Consider the following 13,723-nt stretch of genomic DNA (forward strand, 5'->3'; position numbering starts at 1 on the left):
GCTGTCAGCACAGAGCCCGACGCGAGGCTTGAACTCACTGACCGCGAGATCATGACCTGAGCCGAAGTCGGCTGCCCAACCGACTGAGCCACCCAGGCGCCCCAAAAAAACTTTTTAAAAAAATATTTATTCACTTTTGAGAGACAGAGAGAGACAGAGCATGAGTGGGGGAGGGGCAGAGAGAGAGGGGCAGACACAGAATCCGAAGCAGGCTCCAGGCTCTGAGCGGTCAGCACAGAGCCCGACACAGGGCTCGAACCCATGAACCATGAGATCATGACCTGAGCCGAAGTTGGACGCTCAACTGACCAAGCCACCCAGCTGCCCTGAGCAGAATACTTTTGATCATGCCAGACAAAATGTCCAAGGAGGCACTGAGCTGGCATTCTAACAGAAAAGATTATCCAATTATTCTATTGATAGTATAGTGAAAAAAGAATGAGTTATAAATTAATTCTTTGGGATAAGTATATTTAATAAATTTATACATGTACTTGAGAGCTTCCTTTGGGAAGAAGGTATAAAAAATTTACTGTCCTTGGTTGCTGATTTAAACAGTTTCAACTAGGGGCACCTGGGTGGCTCAGTCGGTTAAGCATCTGACTTTGGTTCAGGTCATGATCTCACAGTTTGTGAGTTTGAGCCCTGTGCTGGGCTCTGGGCTGATAGCACAGAGCCTGGAACCCTCTTGGAGTTCTGTGTCTCCCTCTCTCTCTGCCCCTCCCCTGTTTACTCTCTCTCTCAAATATAAATAAACGTTAAAAAAAAAACAAAAATAAACAGTTTCAACTCTATTTTAATATGTGAGATCCTATATAACCAATTTTAGAAAAACTTAAAAAGAGTTTGCTGGACAAAGCAGGAAAGAATATCCAATGGAATGAAGACAGTCTCTTCAGCAAGTGGTGCTGGGAAAACTGGACAGTGACATGCAGAAGAATGAACCTGGACCACTTTCTTACACCATACACAAAAATAAACTCAAAATGGATGAAAGACCTCAATGTAAGACAGGAAGCCATCAAAATCCTAGAGGAGAAAGCAGGCAAAAACCTCTTTGATCTTGGCTGCAGCAACTTCTTACTCAACACGTCTCCGGAGTCAAGGGAAACAAAAGCAAAAATGAACTACTGGGACCTCATCAAAATAAAAAGCTTCTGTACAGTGAAGGAAACAATCACCAAAACTAAAAGTCAACCGACAGAATGGGAGAAGATATTTCCAAATGACATATCAGATAAAGGGCTAGTATCCAAAATCTATAAAGAACTTATCAAACTCAACACTCCCCCCAAAAAAAATCCAGTGAAGAAATGGGCAAAAGACTTGAACAGACACTTCTCCAAAGAAGACATCCAGATGCCCAACTGACACGTGAAAAAATGCTCAACATCACTCATCATCAGGGAAATACAAATCAAAACCACAATGAGATACCACCTCACACCTCTCAGAATGGCTAAAATTAACAATTCAGGCAACAACAGATGTTGGCGAGGATGCGGAGAAAGAGGATCTCTTTTGCACTGTTGGTGGCAATGCAAGCTGGTGCAGCCACTCCGGAAAACAGTATGGAGGTTCCTCAAAAAAACTAAAAATAGAACTACCCTACGACCCAGCAATTGCACTATTAGGCATTTATCCACAGGATATAGGTGTGCTGTTTCGAAGGGACACATGCACCCCCATGTTTATAGCCACACTATCAACAATAGCCAAAGTACGAAAGAGCCCAAATGTCCACTGATGGATGAATGGATAAAGAAGATGTGGTATTATGTATACAATGGAGTGTTACTCGGCAATCAAAAAGAATGAAATCTTGCCATTTGCAACTATGTGGATGGAACTGGGGAGTATTATGCTAAGTGAAATTAGTTAGAGAAAGACAAAAATCATATGACTTCACTCATATGAGTACTTTAAGAGACAAAACCGATGAACATAAGGGAAGGGAAACAAAAATAATATAAAAACAGGGAGGGGGACAAAACAGAAGAGACTCATAAATATGGAGAACAAACTGAGGGTTACTAGAAGGGTTGTGGGAGGGGGGATGGGCTAAATGGGTAAGGGGCACTAAGGAATCTACCTGAAATCATTGTTGCACTATATGCTAACTAATTTGGATGTAAATTTTTAAAAATAAAAAATTAAATTAAAACAAAATTAAAATCTCCCCCCCCCCCCAAAAAAAGTTTTCTGGAGTTTCACTTACCTAGAAAAAGAAATAACTTAAGCAAGGGGGAGAGGAGGAAGTATCTCAAAGCTGACTAACAGACAACTAATAGATAAGGAAATCAGTTTTTTGGAGAAAGATCTCTCAGATAATATATTTTATCTTAAAAACAATTCTAACAAGCTTTTTCAGCTGGGGTTCCCTGGACCAGTGGAGAGTAAAAATAGAAAAGCGTCCCACACTTACAACAGTTGAAACTTACTAGCATTGACGGGGCTTAAAAATTACACAGAAAATAAAGATACTTCTCTTTCCAACTTGGGACATAATTAATATGTGCATTCAATAATAACCTCCCTCAAAACAAAAGCAATAACATACAATAAACAAATAAGAATTATGGAATTTTACAGATGGAAGAGATGATCTAGTAAAACTCTTTTTGTTTTTGATTGGATGACTGAATCCAAGGGTAATGTAGTGACTTCAATGTCAACATTCCTGGTCATTATGGTAGATCCAAAATCATGATAAAACTCTGCAGGTTGCAATGACACTATTTAGTTTGTAAGCAAAATGCTTTCAATAGAATAAAAAAGTTAAATTGTCATTTTTTCCTTTAAAAATTTTCAAATGGTCATGAATCGTACTGGGTTTCTGTGCCAATCTAATTCTTACCTAGCTTTCCCTTAATACAATGGTTCTCAAACTTGAGCACCTCTTAGGACTAGCTAAGGGGCGCTGTTGAAACACAGACCGATGGGCTCCATCTCCAGCGTTTCTGATTTAGCAAATCAGGGATGGGACCAAATAATTTGCATTTCTGACTCATTCCCAGATGCTGCTGCCACTACAAGAATCACACTTTGAAAACTATGTCTTAACATAAAAAGACTTGAACACATTTGTCACCTGATTTGAGTGTACCTTGCCTCAACAGCAAAATGGGAGTGCAGGATGGTCAGGTGATCTCCAAGGCATCTTCCAACTCTAAGTTTTGTATATGCATATATTCTAGTGAGTGTACTGTAACTTGCAGTACTCATGACCACAACCATGTCAGATACCTGCAAACTGCAATATTCATCTGATTTCAGCTGCTTTTGCCTTCACAAATGTCATGTACACATTCTTTTTTCTTTTATCACTACTCTTTACTCCTTCCTTGAAAAATATTTTAATGGCTCAAAAATCTTTGTGACAGCTTTAAGGTAACTTACAGTATTGCTGACATCTGTGTGTACCTGATACACCAATTTAATAATACCCCTATATGGCTTACGGCATAGTGGCCCAAGTACATAAGGCAGAGAATGAAAAACACACTCAAAATACAAATTATTTGACTATTTTAAAGTTACATAATTAAAAATGTTACAGACCTTTTGCAAACTTCAAAAATATTTTCTTTTTCTTCTTTAATAGTCACCTCTTCTGAAAATCTATGCTATAAGGAGATTATGGTTAAAAAGTACAAGTGAGTATCTCTGTATTCCATATTAAGCTGAGGCTTACCAGACATATTAGAATTTATTAGATGTTAATTAAACCACCACCTGATGACCAACCAAAAACACAACTCTGTATTATTTAAAATAATGAATATTGACTTAAAAATTCCACTGTTGCTTAAAAAAAACTAATAGAAATAATATATTTTCTCAGCTTTTGACATCACTTTTAATTATACAGGCTGTCATTTAAAGTTATTAGGAACAATTAAAGTTACATTTGTTTTCTTTCAGATAAAAAGCTTCAAATGATTTTTATTTTCAGATGGTATTTATGAACATAAATTTATTTTTCTCATTAGAAGTATCTATATGGGGTGCCAGGGTGGCTCAGTCGGTTAAGCATCAGACTTCAGCTCAGGTCATGATCTCGTGGTTCATGAGGTCAAGCCCTGTGTCAGGCTGTGTGCTGACAGTTTGGAGCCTGGAGCCTGCTTTCAATTCTCTGTCTCCCTCTCTCTCTCTTCCCCCGCTGCTCGCACTCTGTCTCTCTTAAAAATAAATTTTTAAAAAATTTAAAAAGGAAGTATTTGTATGTATTTTATATATCACTATACTTAAAACATTTCACATTAGTGTTCTGGAATTGTGACTTTCCAATTATAAGAAAGTTCTAAATGCTTAAATATTAAACTTTTGAAAAAACAGGCAAGCACCAAGAAAACAAACCTCCAAATCACCTATCATTTGAGCAGTGACAACCATTTAATATCTTACTTTATATCTTTCAAGTCTTTTCAATTTTAAAAAATTATTTTTTAATTATTAAACATTTTCCAGTCTTATTGAGAATTAATTGATACATATTATGGTATAAGTTTAAAGCATACAGCATGATGGTTGGGTTTATATATATTGTCAGATCATTACAACTGGTTCAGCTAACATCCATCTTTTCACAGAGATACAGCAAAAAGAAGAAAACAAGAAAAAAATTTTCTCCTTGTGATGAGAACTCTGAAAATGTACTCTCTTAGCAACTATTCTTTTTTAAAGTACATAATCACACATTACATAATGATACACACTGCATATACTGTTGTTATGAAGAAAATTAGAAAAATCAAGTGAGAAACATAAAAATATCAACAAATACAAAAATATACTATGTTCCTGAATGAGATTAAAAAAAAATTTTTTTAAGTGTTTATTTATTTTTGACAGAGAGACAGAGTGCGAGCTAAGGAGGGCAGAGAGGGAGACACAGAATCCGAAGCAGGCTCCAGGATCTGAGCTGTCAGCAGAGCCTGATGCAGGGCTCAAACCCACCAGCAGTGAGATCATGACCAGAGCTGAAGTCCGACACTCAACCAACTGAGCCACCCAGGGGCCCCCTGAATGAGATTATTAAATGTAAAGATGTTAGTTCTCCCTAAATTAATTCATACACTTTAAAAACTACTTTACATGTGAGTTTAAAGAACTCTTAGGAAAATATAAGAACAGCCAAAAAATATTTTAGATTTATAATACATTTCAGAATCTTTTAAAGTAAGCGTTCCTTGTTTTATTTTTATTTTGCTTGCCATTTTTATTTTTCAAATAACTGACAATATGGTATCAGTAAAAGGACCTGGGCAATCAATGAAACAAAAGAGAAGGAATAGTTCCATACATAAAAATTTGAAAAATTTAAAGATAGCATTTGAAATTTGTGAAAAAATGATTCAATAAATGGAAGTAGAATAACAGTCTAGCTAACTGGATAGAAAATAAGTTTGGTACCAACTCGCCATATGTCAAAATACTTTTTAGGTTCATTAAAGATTTAAATACAAAAAATATCAGAAATAGCAAAAACAAAATAGAGATATAATTTGGAGGGTGGAGAAAGACTAAGCATGATACCAGAAGCAGAAACCATAAATTATGATACCAACAGGTGTGAATATAAATATGTTAGATATTTTCTTATGCTGGAGAATACAAAGCACACAAAAGCCATTTGTCAAAAAAAATTTTTTAAGGGTTACATTGTTTCTACCTTCTTTCTCCTAAGATAAATATTAGATTCAGATAGATAAAAAATTCAAACATAATAAAAAACAACAGAAAAAAACACCAGGAGGAAATACAGAAGAAAAATTTTACATCTTGAAATGGGGAAGAGCTTCATTAGAATACTCAGTGCTTATCACAAGAAGTGCCCTCCTTAATACCCATCACCCACTTAGCCCATTCCCCTGCCCACCTCCCCTCCAGTAACCCTCAGTTTGTTCTCTACAGCTAAAGTCTGTTTTATGGTTTGCCTTTCTCTCTTTTCCCTCCTCCCCCCACCCAGGTTCATTTGTTTTGTTTCTTAACTTCCACATGAGTGAAATCATATGGTATTTGTCCTTCTATGATGGACTTATTTTGTTTAGCCTAATACTCTAGAGCTCCATCCATGTCATTTCAAATGGTAAGCTTTCATTCTTTTTATGGCTGAGTAATATTCCATTGTATATATACACAACTTCCTTATCCATTCATCAGTCAGTGGACATTTGGGTTCTATAATTTGGGTATTGCTGATAATGCTGCTATAAACACTGGGGTGCATGCATCTCTTCAAATCAGTATTTTTGTACCCTCTGGGTAAATACCTAGCAGTAAAATTGCTGGATCATAGTGTAGTTCTATTTTTAACGTTTTGAGGAACCTTCATACTGCTTTCCAGAGTGGCTGCACCAGTTTGCATTTCCACCAACAGCGTAAGAGGGTTCCCCTTTCTCTGAATCCTCGCCAACATCTGTTGTTTCTTGAGTTGTTAATTTTAGCCATTCTGACAGGTGTGAAGTGATATCTCATTTGTATTTCCCTGATGATGAGTGATGTAAGAATATATTTAATACATGAAAAGTTCCTACAGCTAAAAAAATCAAAATCTCAGAAGAAAAATGGGCAAAGAACATAAAAAGGAAGTTCATAAAAAATGTAAATGGCCTTTAAATATACTAAAAGATGCTTAACTAGTCTCATAAGAGGAAAGCAAATTAAAACTAAAAGTCATTTGTAAAAATAGACAGATGGGACAAAATTTTAATACTGAGTTGGTTAGTGTGTGGGGAGAAAACTGGCATTCTTACCCAATGTTGCTGAATGTATAAATCACAGTCATCTTTATGTAGGCCAATCTGACAATTCTACTTCTAAGAATTAATCCAAAAATGCTTGCACATATACAAAATGCCTTATGTTCAAGGGTACATAATGCAGCAATATTTAAATTGCAAAAAATGGGAACAAAGCAACTGTCCACCAACAGTGGAAGTTGTTGAATAGAGTATATCCATACAGTGGATAATTATACAATTAGAAAAACAGGGCATAATTACATACATTGAAAAGAAACAATCTCCATTATATATTTAGTTTAAAAAGCAAGATAAAGAATGGTATGCTACTGTTTGTATAAAATTAAAAAGAATAAACAATACATCCACTTTGAGAAATGGCAGAGTATGTCTTACTGGGATAATCCTCTTGCAGTTAACAATTCTAAACCCTAGATAAAATGTAAAAAAAATCACTGGAAAGATATGAAAAGCAGGCAGAATCTGGAGCGAAGTCTACACTTGGAAAGAAGGAATAGTACTGACCAGCTCTTCTGCTTTCATGGTTTTATTCCTGAAGGTAGGCCCTAGTTGGAATCACCTGGGAAGGCCAAGAACTTGCCTTGCTGAAACAATGAACTGGAAGGCTAAATTTAGGACATAGTCAGAAACTGGGAAATAAGGATGAGAATCCAGGAAAGGAGAGAACCTAAGACAGGAAACCCTGAAATCTGGTTATACACTTGGTGCAAATCTCTCGCTGACCCTTGAACTGTATCTCTCTAAGGTTAGACTCCAAACAGCCCAGCTAAGGTTACAAGAACCGAAAAAATATTTAAACTAACTGCTACTGTGGAAGAGTAATCTGGAGGCTGAACTCACCTAAGTTAAAACCTAAACATACAATTACCATACAACCCAGCAAATACAGACTTGGGCATTGATCCCAGAGAAACTAAAAATTAGATTCACCAAAAACCTGTACACAAATGTTTATAGCAGCTTTATTTGGAATAGCCCAAAACTGAAGACAGTTGTCCTTCAATGAGTGAACAGCTTTTAAATAAATGGTAGTAACCCATCCCAAGGAATACTGCTAAGCAATCAAAATGAATGAACTATTGATACATGCAACAAACTTGATGACTATCCAGAGCATTATGCTGGGTGAAAAAACCCCAATCTGCAGTGGTTACGTACTATATCTAATTCCATTTATGTAATACACTTAAAAAAATTTTTTTTAATGTTTATTTTTGAGAGTGAGCGAGCATGAGTGGGGGAGGGGCAGAGAGAGAGAGAGGGAGACACAGAACCCGAAGCAGGCTCCAGGCTCTGAGCTGTCAGCACAGAGCTCGACACAGGGCTCAAATCCACGAACCGTGAAATCATGACCCGAGCTGAAGTCGGACACTTAACCAACTGAGCCACCCAGGCCTCCCTGTAACATCTTGAAATGACAAAATTATAGCAATGAAGAACAGATTAGCAGTTGTCAAGGGTTAAGGAGAGGTTAGGGGGAGGCAGGGAGAAAGCAGGCATGGTTATAAAAGGGTAACATAAGGGATCCTTGTGGTGATGGAAGTGTTTTGTATCTCTGACTGTATTATAGTGTCAATATTCTGGTTGTGGTATTATACTAAAGCTTTGCAATGTTACCATTGGGAGAAATTGGGTAAAGAGTACATGAGATTTCTGTTATTTCTTAACACTACTGTGGTGAATCTATAACTATTTCAAAGTTAAAAGAAATGTGGGATCCTGCTAAGGCAGTATTTATGGATATGTTTATAGCACTAAATTGTCTCAGAAAATAAGTTTTAAATCAGTGACCCCAGTTGTAACCTTAAGAAACTACAAAAAGAGGGGTGCCTGGGTGGCTCAGTTGGTTAAGCCTCTGACTTAAGCTCAGGTCACGATCTCACGGTTTGTGAGTTTGAGCCCCGCGTCAGGCTCTGTGCTGACAGCTCAGAGCCTGGAGCCTGCTTAGGATTCTGTGTCTCCCTCTCTCTCTGCCCCACCCCCGGCTTGCACTCTGATACTCTGTCTCTCAAAAATGAATAAACATTAAAAAAATTAAAAAAAAAAAAGAAACTACAAAATGAATGGCAGATTAAATCCAAAGTAAGCAGAAAAAAGGAGAAAGTAATGATCAGCAGAAATCAGTAAAATAGAAAACAACAGAGCAACAGAGAAAAAAAATTAATAAAACCAAAGCTGGTTCTTTTCAAATAGTAACAAAATTGATAATCTTCTAGTCAACCTCCAGCAAATCTACATCTATTTCAAATACCAAAATTACAGAGATGGAAAACAGATTAATGGTTGGCTAAGGTTAGGAATGTTAGAGTTAGGGAGAAAAGTGTAACCAAGGAATAACATAAGGGAGATATTTATAGTGATAGAATAATTCTTTACCTTGATTGCAGTGGTGGCTAAAAGAGTCTGCCCATTTAATAAAATACAGAGAAGTATATATACTATACATTTAATATCAGATTCCTGCTTCTGATATTGCATTTAAAGACGTAATCAGGAAAAAACTAGGTGGAGGATACACAGGTCCTCTCTATACTACTTTTGCAACTTCCTGTGAATCTACAATTATTTCAAAATAAAAAAATTTTAAAACGGTATACTAGCATTTTAGCTATATGGGGTTCAAAACTAGAATTAAGTAATTCCTATCATGGTTAAATTTAAAAATTGTTACATACACAAGACAAAATAAAAGGTCACTGGAAAAGACAGAATATACATATACTTATTCCATGAATATTTATCCCGTAAGTATTATATAAATATATACAAAATATCAGTAAGGAAGCATTTATAAAAATTCACAGAAAACTATGTAAAAGGAGAAAAGTAGTAGGCCATACATATGTCCTAAAGTCAATCTATTTATCCCCTCAAATTCCTAAAATGTAAAGTGAGAGAGAGACAAAGTTTAATTCCCAAATTTGGGGGCCAGATATCTTAAAAAAAAAATTTTTTTTAACATTTATTTATTTGTGAGAGACAGAGAAAGAGCAAGAGTGGGGGAGGGGCAGAGAGAGAGGTAGACACAAAATCCGAAGCAGGCTCCAGGCTCTGAGCTGTCAGCACAGGGCCCGATGTGGGGTTCGAACTCATGAACCGTGAGATCATGACCTGAGCCGAAGTCGGACACTCAACCAACTGAGCCACCCAGGCAGCGCGGAGGCCAGATATCTTAAAGACAAATATTACTGTTTGGTCATGATTATTTTCTAGAGTTGGTACTTTGAAGCTTACCATAATATTAGAAGAATAAATGTATCATCCCCTTTTCTTAAACAAAACCAAAAATCTTACTATACTAGGAAGCAACTAAACAATTCTGTGGATTATTTTAAAAGAATTAATGCCAAAAATAGTCTACATCTTGAAAATATTTACAGTGTTAAGAATTCAGTGACTTCTGGCAAACATCTCCTAAAATCTATCCTTACAGGAACAAATGGATTAAGTCTTTTCCTCAGCTTTAAGTAGAACAGAGTACAAACTAGTTTTTGTTGTTATTTTGTCTTAACATTCATTTATTTTTGAGAGACAGAGACAGAGCACAAGTTGGGGAAGGGCAAAGAGAGAAGGAGACACAGAATCTGAGGCAGGCACCAGGTTCTGGGCTGTCAGCACAGAGTCTGACACGGGGCTCAAACCCACGAACCGCAAGATCATGACCTGAGCCAAAGTCCTATGCTTAACCAACTGAGCCAGCCAGGCGCCCGTTTGTTTTTAATGCTTCCGAGCAAGGGCTGGCAAGCTACAGCCTGCCTGTTTTTGTAAAGATTTACTTGAATATAGCAACTGCTATTTGTTTATATATTGTCTATGGCTTCTTTCATGTTATGACGGCAGAGTTGCAACACCAACTATAGGGCCCACAAAGCCATACAGGAATTTTACCATCTAGCCCTTTGAAAAAAACTTTGCCAACCCTTGCTATACTGTAAGTCAAGGGACTCTGCTGTGAGACCTTGGACAAGATATAGACTCAAAATCTGTTTCATCTATTAAAAAGAATAATAGCACATGCCCCATGTGCAGCAAATGAGTAACTCAGCAAGTCAGGGTTGTCTATACTGTGTACATTGAAGGTATGGTCCTTGATCTACTCCTTGGAGGGAACTTTTAAGCCCTTGGAATGTGCTGCCTTTGGTAATGTGTTTTTGGTTACTTGGGGGTCTGGGACCAGACAGTGTATACTAATAGTGTAATTCATGGTAGGGGCTTTGGGCCACTCTAGACAGTCTAAACTAACAATTTGACTTATGGTGGGGGCCTCAGGTCATCTGGTATCCAGCGTGACCTCTGGAGGGTATGGAGAGACTGAGTGATCAAGGTCAGCCACACAGGCAGTCAGACATGCCACTGTGACTGACCCCAAAAAAGACTGACCAGGGCTCAGGTAAATTCCTTTGGCTAGCATTCCTCTGTGTTGCTATGCATCATTGCTGGGAGAAGCAAGCAGTGTCTACATGGCTCTACTGAGAAAGGACAGCTGGAAACCTGTGCCTGGTTTCTCTTGGACTCTGCCCTATGTGACTCGTTTGTGGATTTTTTAATTTTTTTAACGTTTATTTATTTTTGAGACAGAGAGAGACAGAGCATGAATGGGGGAGGGGCAGAGAGAGAGGGAGACACAGAATCCAAAGCAGGCTCCAGGCTCTGAGCCATCAGCCCAGAGCCCGATGCGGGGCTCGAACTCACAGACCGCAAGATCGTGACCTGAGCTGAAGTCGGCCGCTTAACCGACTGAGCCACCCAGGCGCCCCATCTTGTTTGTGGATTTTAATGTACACTCTTTCACTGTAATAAAATGTAATGTCAAGTATTAACAGCTTTGCTGACCTCTGTAAGTTCTAGCAAATCACCAAATCTGAGGGTGGTCTGGGGGGCTCCTGAGCAGCATCTCATTATATTATGTGGATAAAATGTGATAACCCATACTAGGCACTTAACAGTGGCTGGCTGGCATTATGATAAAGGCTGAGTACATACTGGCTGTTATCATCAAACCATTAAGCAAGTACTTTGTAAGATTCTTTGTGTTATAAGACTCTTATAGCACTTAAAGACTTTTCAAATGGAGTTCATATTCAGTATGTATTCAACAATTATTTGTGTTATTACTCTGTATCAGCCACTGCACTAGATGCTAGAGATTTAGTAGTAAGCAAAATGGACAAAAATCCTTGCTTTCATGGAGCTTCACTCTAGCAGGAAGAGATAAACATAAAAAAGTAAAGTGTAGAATGTTAAACCATAATAAATATAAGAAAGGGGAATATGAAATGTTGAGAGAAAGGAGAACACTTGAAGTTTCAGGTTGAATGGCCAGGAAAGTTATCTTTGAGAACACGAAACCTGAGTGAAGATGTGAAGGAAGTATGAGAACCAGCTGTACTATTTTTAGGAGAACATCCGAGGCAGATAAAATAGCGAGAGCAAAGGCCCTGAAGTAGGAGAAAGCCTACTATGTTTTAAGAACAGCAAGGAGGCTAGTGTGGTCAGGGTGAAATGGATATGGATAGGAGTATAAGAGATCAGAGAGATAACAAGGTGGGGAAGGGGTATAGGAGACAGATACAGGGCACTACAGGTCACAGTAAGGACTTTGGCTTTGAATCTGAATGTCATTAGAAACTAATGGAGAGTCTGAAACAAAATAATGACATGATCTAACTCATGCTGTGTCGAGAATAAACTACAAGAGAACAAAATTAGAAGCAGGAGATCTACTAGAAGGTGACTGTAATAAATCAGGCAAGAGAGGACCCTCACTTGGGTCTGTGTGGTATTGGTGAGGGGTGATGAAAAGTGGACAGTTTCTAGACATCTGATGGTAAAGCCTGCAGGTTTTCCTTGCAGTCTGGGTATGGACTGAGAGAAAAAGAAAGGAAATCCAAGGTTCTGAGTCTGAACAATTATAAAGGATGGAGTTGCCATTAACAGAGAAGGAGAAGATTATAGGAGGAACTAGTTTGTGGTAGAGGAGGGGATATATAACAGAAGTTCATTTTTTAAAAAATTTAAAAAATTCTTTCTTAAATTTTTATTGAGATACAGCTGACATACAATATTACATTAATTTCAGGTGTACAACATAGCGCTTTGGCATTTGTATACATTACAAAATGATCACAACTGATCTAATTACCATCTGTCATCATACAAAGTGAATACAATATTAACTATATTCCCTATGCTGTAGATTGTACCCCCTTATTTTATAACTGAAAGTTTGTACCTTTTGACCACCCTTCACCCATTTTGCCCTATCACAACCCCCCCTCCTGTCTGGCAACAACCAATCTGTTCTCTATATCTTTGAGTCCGGGTTTTATTGTGGTTGTTGTTTTGATTCCAAATAGTGAAATCATAAAGTATTTATTTTTCTTTGCCTGACTTACTTTACTTAGCGTAATACTGATAAATAATACTGCAATGAACACAGGAGTGCATGTATCTTTTTGAATTAATATTTTTGTTTTTTTTGGAAACCCTGTAGTGGAACTGCTAGATTGTATGGCAGTTCTATTTTTAGTTTTTTTTAGGGACTGCCATACTTTTTTTCCATAGTGGTTATATCAAATTAACACTCTTACCAACAGTATACAAAAGTTTTCTCTGTATCTTTTTCTCCATATCCTCACCAGCATTTGTTATTCCTTGTCTTTTGAATAACAACCATTCAGACAGATGTTAAGGTGGTATCTCACTGTGGTTCTGATTTACATTTGCATGATCATGAGTGATGTTGATTACCTTTTCATGTGTCTGTTCACCAACTGGATGTCTTCTTTTGGAAAATGCCAATTTAGGTCTTCTGCCCATTTTTAAATCAGATTGTTTGTTTTTCTTTGTTATTGAGTTGCAGTTCTTCACATATTTTGGACATTAACCCCTTATCTGATATATGACTTACAAATGTCTCCTCCTGTTAAGTTGCCTTTGCATTTTGTTGTTTGGTA

The 13,723-nt window shown here is 37.3% G+C and overlaps 1 protein-coding gene across 7 annotated transcripts in view; it reads right to left on the bottom strand.

Moving 5' to 3' along the window:
- TOPAZ1 (testis and ovary specific TOPAZ 1) overlaps positions 1–13,723 on the bottom strand; it is a 99,925-nt gene that overhangs the window by 67,009 nt on the left and 19,193 nt on the right. For all 7 annotated transcript variants that reach the window (XM_058729195.1, XM_058729191.1, XM_058729189.1 and 4 more), the window contains one exon: positions 3,562–3,626. In XM_058729195.1, coding sequence (XP_058585178.1) covers positions 3,562–3,626 — 65 coding nt within the window. The remainder of the gene's footprint in view (positions 1–3,561; positions 3,627–13,723) is intronic.

Source organism: Neofelis nebulosa, chromosome 5, assembly GCF_028018385.1.
Source record: "Neofelis nebulosa isolate mNeoNeb1 chromosome 5, mNeoNeb1.pri, whole genome shotgun sequence".
In the NCBI taxonomy this organism is placed as follows: Eukaryota; Metazoa; Chordata; class Mammalia; order Carnivora; family Felidae; genus Neofelis; species Neofelis nebulosa.